Below are 7,759 nucleotides of genomic sequence, written 5' to 3' on the forward strand. Positions count from 1 at the left end.
GGCCGCTGCGGGCCTGAAGGGGTGTTGTAGTCCAGCGTTTAAATGTACGTGCGTGTCCCCGCCGCGGGGAGGTGGCTCGGCCGCTTAATGTGCAGTTTGTTTTCTTACCCCGAGTATAGGGCTAAGGGCAGTCTGTTTTTCTGTGTGTAGAAGTTGGTTTTGCAGTGGGAAACCGATGGGGAAGGCAGAGCCCTTGTGCTGGAAGCAGATGGCAGCAGAGAGGTGTGGGAAAAGGAGCTGGGATTGTTGGTCAGTGCTAGGCTGAACACGAGCCAGCAGTGTGTCCAGGTTGCCGAGAAGACCAGCAGCATTCTGTCTTGTATCAGAAATGGTGCAGCCAGCAGGAGCAGGGAAGAGATCATCCCTCTGTACTCAGCACTGGTGAGGCTCCGCACCTTGAGTACTGTGTTCAGTGTTGGGCCCCTCAGTGCGAGATGGACATCATTCTCTGGACACACTCCACAGTCTTGAAAGTGAAGCTGTGAGAGCTCTGGAACACAAGACTTAGGGGAGCAGCTGAGGGAATTGGGATTGTTTGGTCTGGAGAAAAGGAGGCTCGGGGCGACCTTATTGCTCTCTATGATGACCTGAAAGGAAGTTGTGGTGAGGTGGGAATTGGCTTCTTCTCTCAGATAACAGCAGGAGAATGAGAGGTGACAGCCTTAAGTTGTGCCAGGGGAGATTTAGGTTGGATATTAGGAAAAATTTCTTCTTGGAAAGAGTGGTGAGGCAGTGGCACAGGCTGCCCAGGGAAGTGGTGGAGTCACCGTCCCTAGAGGTGTTCAAGAACCGTGTGGATGTGGCACTGAGGGACGTGGTTAGTGGGGGGGGTGGGCTGATGGTTGGGCTAGGTGATCTTAGAGGTCTTTTCCAACTGTAGTGATCCCCTGCTTCCATGAACACTGGAGGTTGCTGCTGGCAGCAGGAACGCCTTGGGCAGCAGGCACTGAGGTGGTGGTGGTCTCTCTGCCTGGGATGGCTGCAAATACCATAATGAGTTTAGCTTGTTTGTCCGTTTGTATGAAATTTAAGTTTCTTTGGTGCGAACCAAAGTAAAGTTAGATCCTTTAAAAGGGAGACGGGGAGCTTTGCACTGATCTCAGAGCAGTGCAGGGCTGTTGGCACAGGGCTGCAGGCTGACCTCTATTCTGCAGTTCCTGAGGCGGCAGCAGGTGCTGCAGCTGTACAGGAGGATCCTGCGGGCCATAAGGGACGTCCCTGCTGAGGCAGACCGCCGCCATCTGCAGAAGTGGGCGCGGGAGGAGTTCCAGAGGAATAAAGGCGCTACAGAAGAGGTGAGGAGTGGGAGCTGGCAGTCGCCTGTCATGAGCTGTGCTCTATGCTGTGCTGTGGTTTAGTTTGCAAGCATCACAGCCAGGCTTGCAGGAACCTGTAAGCATCCTTTTGTTCCTTGGTGTTGGTGTTTCTTTTTCTCTGACTTCAACTGCAAGCCAAGCAAAGCACAACTGGACAGCTGGGTACATGAAATTATGGGAACCTTCACATTTCTTGTGCACTTGTTGTCCTCTGCTTTCTGCTTAGTTTCTTTTTCTAACCAACACTTAAGAAATTGGTGGCTGAATTTGCAAAGCCTAACAGTACTAAGGTAAATGTGATGTTGATGGAAATACTGCTCGTTTTAATTAATTATTCATTGTTGTTTTTTTACTCATGTCAGTGACTGTAGTATTAGTTGACATGCCGTAAAGTGCTGCATATACTTAAAGTGTTTGCAGTCTTGTAAAACCAGTGTATGTACCTTCAGTTCAGGAGATCCAATTTTTGTTTTCCAGGATGCAATCCGGATGATGATTACTCAAGGCCACATGCAGCTGCGGGAACTTCAGAGAGCACTGAAGTTGGCCAAGTCCTGAATGCTGTTGTGCTGACAGCTGGACTTTCATCTGCTGCAAATAAGCACAGTATTATTTTTGTCCAGGATGTAGTTATAATAGCAGCGTTTGGTGATGTCCTGATAATACTTGAAGGTAGATCTACCATAGTGGGTTTGGATTGTTTTTTTTTCTTTCCCCTTCTTCTTGGCTTGGTTACTCTCCAATCTGGAAACCACTCAGACACAAAAGGCCTAAAAGAACTGAATGGATGATGTAGCATATCCTTTAGGAAAAGAAGAAAGCCCCCAAAATTACAACAGCAGTGTTTTGCAAGAGAGATGGAAGATAAATAGAAGCCAGCTTATTTTGTCTGTCTCCTGCTGTGGTACCTCTGTGTGGTAACATCTGTGGTGGTAGCAGCCTTTTCTCTACAGTGCTGGGGGTTTCTTTTTCATAAGTTAAGAGAGCAGAAGTATATGGGATAAATAAATGTGTTTAAAACAAAGATGGTAAAATAATGTTTCATCATATATCTTTTTTTTCTAATTCTTCCTTTCTCTGAAAGTTACTGTGGAATCCTTTCCTATGGAGTTTATTTAAGCTGTATTTGACAAAAGTTGTGGCTCTGACAACCGGTGAGACTGTTGGGGATTGTATAGTCAGAAGCCTTTCAGCTTCTAAATCAGTCAGTGAAAGATATGTATTTCTAAATATTTTGCTAAAAATTTGTATTTTGTTAACACTTTCTGGTAGAATGGCAGGGCTGCCACCCACCGGATTACGCTGCCAGAGCTTCATCCAACTTGGCTTTCAACTCTTCCAGGGCTGGGGCATCCACAGCTCCTCTGGGCAGCCTGAATTGTCCATCACCCTCTGAAGGTTCCTCCGGAGATTGGGCAGCCACATTCTCAGTGCAAGCATTATAGTTTTGGTTCTCTACAGTTGATATTTAGTGGGAGGAAAAAAAAACAAGCGAAAATGAGCATTTTCCTTGTGGTATCCTTTACTCCATGAACTGCACTCCTGCAGTCCTCGTCATTAACACGATAGCTTTACTGAGACAAGAGGACATGGGGAGCCCATTTTACTGCTGCTCTTCTAGACAGCTCTTTTGTGCTGTTCTGCTCTCTGAAGTAAGTCACAAAGCCACTGTTCACAGGTATAAACAGAAGTTTCATTCAGAAAAACAAGTCCTTTTTTCTAGTTCAGTCTCTAAAAAGAGGTTTTTTTTCAAATAGTACAATATGAAAGTCTGTGCTGGAAGAGCCAATAGTGACCAGCAGCCTTTGACAGCACGTTCTTTTAATGTTTTGCTTTCACAAATAAACCATGTGGAAAACAGAAAAGAGTAAATGACATAATCTGTATTGCTTGTTCTGTTACATCCCACAATCTCACAGGTCAGCCTTAGAAGTATGATTTCAAATTATTAAAGCATTAGAGTTCAAGATTCCAAAATCATGCTTTGACTGTGCTAGCACAAGGTTGCGGTTCCGTCATAAGGACAATCCCTAGTGTCGTGTTCTTGTCCCAGCTGTTGGTAAAGTGGCTGATGGTGTTGTCTGGGTCCCTAAAGTTGCTTGAAGAAAACTGGATGTCTCAGAATTTCAGGGCCGCAGTGCTGGTTGAGCTTAGAGCCCCGTGAAGTGGTGACATCTGTGATAATGCAACTCCAACACATCTAAGGATCCTTCTGGTTCCTTCTTTACAGGTTACTGTTGTCTGTGCTGGCAGATCTGGCTCCCAGGTTTTATAAGCACAAAGGCTTAGAATTGGAAATCCAGTTCTCTGTTTCCTCCTCTGATCAAAGTGAGGGGACTTTGCTTTCTCTGGATAGAAAACGCTGCCACACAAGAATTCTGAGCAACATTTATTTTAATTACTTGGCAAAACAGTCACTTTATCAAGGTGATATAAAACTTAAATAGCATGCTTCTGTGTTTCTACAGTAGCTTAAACAAAATTGTAAACATATGAAAGTGTCTATATGACTATGGAAGTCAGAGCAATCAAACTAGTGTTTCCATAATACACGTACACTTTTCTTGATAGTGCATTAAGAGGAATTTTTTTTTAAATATTGTTTATAATACAATTTTTCTTTGCTTTATACATCTGCTAAGACAACAAAAAGCTTAATTACTGATTTGTTAATGGTATCATCAATACTGAATTTTGTATTGTTTTTAGGGCTCCACGGTATAGAAAAAAAAACTTATTTTCTCCTTGGCATAATGGTACCATCTTGTTTCAGAATTGCTTTTGTACAATTGTTCCACTGTGACATACTCAGTAAACTCATATCAAGAGAATCTGATGGAACCTTCCCAGAGGCATGAGGAAGAAACCCCACAGGGATGCAGGTATGAGTTTATGGTGTCTCTAGTTTATGCAACACATAGCACACCAGGATTCAGATACAGACGATGAATTTAGTCAACCCAATTGAAAATGACACTCTGTGAATTACAAGTTGGACGCCATCAGCTTGGCCAAAAGCAGTCATTACAAATTTGTTCATTTCTTTTTGTTGTTGTTGCAAAACATCCATAAACCTTTAAAAACATTGTTGAGTTCTATTTTGTGAAACCATGAAATCAGTCCAATGATCTGCAGATCCACCAGGGCCCAGCTTTAAAGGTACCAGGGGAAAAACACAGCAGGATCATTCAGAGGAAGAAGGGCAGAAAGTCTTGACAAAGCCTACGGGAGAAAATCCTGACCCTTCAAAAAAGAAACGTGTGCATACAGGGAGCCAAGCTTTCCCCTCTCTTGATAAAGGACTTCTTTCAGACTTCTTCAGTATTAGTATAGAACTCAGACATTTGCTGCTTTAAGGAAAAAGAGATTTCTGTAACAATTATGCATAACAAGTACAGCATAGTTACAATGAAGTGTCTGTCATCTATGCCCTAAACAAAACTCCAACATGTAACCAACCACAGGCAGCTCTGCTGGTATGATACCAGTAGAACAGCCTAATTTAGCATTTGTTTTAATAATGTAAACCAAAGAAAAGCAATGTGGCAACAGAAGCCTACTAAACAGGACAACTCACCTCGATGTCTCACACAATGGGAGCTTGGCCTCTCCCAGCAGGAAACCTGCATCATTCCCCTGCGTTACGTTTGTAATGTGAGTTGGTTCTGTAGTATCTCTCCAAAGGCCCTAGGAAGTATCTGAAATAGTATCAACAGCCCTTCATCACTGAAGAATCACTTCTGACCAAGTCGAAAGATCTCAACCTCCTGGATTTATTTTAGTATCAGTACCACATTTACGTGTGGCATGTAGTGGAACCCAGTCACAAAGGACCTATGTGGAAATAAGAAAATTCCCTTTTCTGAAAGCAATTTTGGTTTTTAATGCAATTTGTTTCCAAGCAGCACCTGAAAATTGAGAGTGCGATAATTAACGGACTGTGGGAAATAACAAAGAAAGGATCTCATTTGCAGCATCTCAGTGTCATCGGTACGATCTGAGTATGAAGTCTCCTTGGTTCTGGAGTTTCCAAAGTTACTTCTATTCCCCCCCAAAAAAGAGCGTTTTGCTTGGATGTATCAGGCACTACAAATATGTATCAGTACATATTGATACTCCAGATTCCTGTGCAGGTTCCAAAACGAGTCCTGCTGCTTGACTTGGCCTGCTTGGTGAATGCTAGCTTTCTTTCTGCATCTTAGTCCTTAATTTACTGAGCTCCTCTTCCAAGCTTTTGATATGTTCCTTAAGCGCAGCTTTGTCCTGCTGTGCTTTCTGATTAGCTTGGCACCTGGCTTCTTCAATCTTCCGTTCATACCACTTCTCCATCTGAGTGGAAACAGCCTCAAAGAAGTACTGCGTGATCTCCAGTGCCTGTGAGGTGTCCCTGAGCGCAGGGCCCGGTGACTGGCCTACAGGCAGAGCGGAGTGCTGCTGCTCCTGGCTCTGGGGAACCCCTGCATTGTGCAGAGCTTTGTGCCTCGACTGCCCGCTTTTGCTGGATTTCTTTGTCTGAGTTCCTTTGTTGAGGAAGTAGCAGCTCTGTGGTTCCGTCTTTGCGGGTTCATTCAAGGGCTGCAAAGCAGCTTGAACCCGAACATGTCTTGATTTGGACCCCAAAAGTTCAGAGGAGGGCAGCTCCTGCTGGAACCTATGGAATGTGCTGGCACTAACGGCTTTGTCCTTTGGCCTGACATCTTGAGCAGGGACTGAAGATTGTACTGGTCCAGCAACAATTAACTGTTGCTCTGCACCTATAGAACAAAAATATGTATTTAGAAAAGCTCTGAGCATGCACTTTAGTGTTCAAAAGTCCTTGTACTCTAAGGTGTCTAGTCTGTGGTGCAATTTCCCATGCATCATACTATGTGTACGCTGTAAAGGCTTGTATTAGTTCATCACATTGTTCTACTGGCTGACCATGAAGATAAAAGAGACTCCCAGAGAGAGACACTGCACAGATTACCGCAGATGAAAGGTCTTCACAAAAGGACACATAGCAAAGATCAGGCTAGGTTCCTATAGTTGTATGTGTCTGCTGATGTTTATCGATCCCATCCTTCTACAAGACTTGAAACCCTACAAATTTTGCAAAGACAACAACTTTTAATGCTGCTTATACTAGTTCTACTGCACGATCTCTACAGTCCTCTGCCTTTCTTGTCTAGTAGGGTATCAACATCCATGTCTGTGCTCTTTAAGTAATATTTTGGAGGGTTTATACGACGTGTCTTAAAGAAACTCTCCTTGGATTTGGAGACATGAGCTGGAGCTGTGCTCTTCCTGTTTCTTTTTTCCTCAGAAGCTTCCCTGACCAGAGAAGTTGTTTGAACCAAAGTCTTCCAGATCCTCAGGTGGACATGATCCCTGAATAGATGTAATGTTCTCAACTATGGTGTTTGTTTTCCAATTCCATAATGAACTAATAATTAAAAAGTGGAAAAAGCAAGAGATTTATTCTGTAGCCCTATAATTTATATATTAACAAGGGAAGTGTGTATTTCAGTTTCACACCCTTGGACCCTACCAGTACTGGATCCATACATCTGAAAAGCACTAAATGCAATACACTTCCTTCCGTAGGCTGGATAACCTGTGCATAATTCAGACTGGGAAGCTGGAGAAATTTCAGTAGATAAAGTTATTCAGAGCATAAAAGGTCTTGGTTTCAAATACACAGTGGCAGCACTAAGAAGAGTCAGTGTAATTCCACCCAACCATAATATTAATTAAAATATTCCCAGTGGCTGTGCCTTCAAGTGTTTTCTATTCCCTAAACACTGTGCATATAGATGGGAGAAAGCACAGAGACAGAATTAATATCTATGGCATTAATCATAGAATCGTAGAACAACCTGGTTTGAAAAAGACCACAATGACCATCTAGTTTAAACCTCTCTGCTCTGTGCAGGGTCGCCAACCACCAGACCAGGCTGCCCAGAGCCACATCCAGCCTGGCCTTGAATGCCTCCAGGGATGGGGCATCCACAGCCTCCTTGGGCAACCTGTTCCAGTGAGTCACCACCCTCTGTGTGAAGAACTTCCTCCTAATATCTAACCTAAACCTCCCCTGTCTCAGTTTAAAACCATTCCCCCTTGTCCTATCACTATCCACCCTCGCAAACAGCTGTCCCCCCTCCTGTTTATACGCTCCCTTCAAGTACTGGAAGGTCACGATGAGGTCTCCCCAGAGCCTTCTCTTCTCCAAGCTAAACAAACCCAGTTCCTTCAACCTTTCCTCACAGGAGAGGTGCTCCAGCCCTCTGATCATCTTAGTGGCCCTTCTCTGGAGCTATTCCAAGAGCTCCACATCCTTCCTGTGCTGGGGGCCCCAGGCCTGGATGCAGTACTCCAGATGGGGCCTCACAAGAGCAGAGTAGAGGGGGGCAATCACGTCCCTGTCCCTGCTGGCCACTCCTCTTTTGATGGAGCCCAGGATACCA

At 44.2% G+C, this 7,759-nt stretch overlaps 2 protein-coding genes across 6 annotated transcripts in view; one reads left to right on the forward strand and one right to left on the reverse strand.

Moving 5' to 3' along the window:
• LYRM2 (LYR motif containing 2) overlaps positions 1–2,342 on the forward strand; it is a 3,081-nt gene extending 739 nt beyond the window's left edge. Inside the window, exons 2-4 of the mRNA XM_031552238.1 lie at positions 20–44; positions 1,155–1,295; positions 1,794–2,342. Of these exons, the coding sequence (XP_031408098.1) occupies positions 20–44; positions 1,155–1,295; positions 1,794–1,874 (247 nt within the window). The 3' untranslated portion in view covers positions 1,875–2,342. The remainder of the gene's footprint in view (positions 1–19; positions 45–1,154; positions 1,296–1,793) is intronic.
• A 3,005-nt stretch (positions 2,343–5,347) lies between these two features.
• ANKRD6 (ankyrin repeat domain 6) overlaps positions 5,348–7,759 on the reverse strand; it is a 109,716-nt gene continuing 107,304 nt past the window's right edge. For all 5 annotated transcript variants that reach the window (XM_010707627.3, XM_031552529.1, XM_010707630.3 and 2 more), the window contains one exon: positions 5,348–6,070. In XM_010707627.3, the coding sequence (XP_010705929.1) occupies positions 5,496–6,070 (575 nt within the window). In that variant the 3' untranslated portion in view covers positions 5,348–5,495. The remainder of the gene's footprint in view (positions 6,071–7,759) is intronic.

Source organism: Meleagris gallopavo, chromosome 2, assembly GCF_000146605.3.
Source record: "Meleagris gallopavo isolate NT-WF06-2002-E0010 breed Aviagen turkey brand Nicholas breeding stock chromosome 2, Turkey_5.1, whole genome shotgun sequence".
In the NCBI taxonomy this organism is placed as follows: Eukaryota; Metazoa; Chordata; class Aves; order Galliformes; family Phasianidae; genus Meleagris; species Meleagris gallopavo.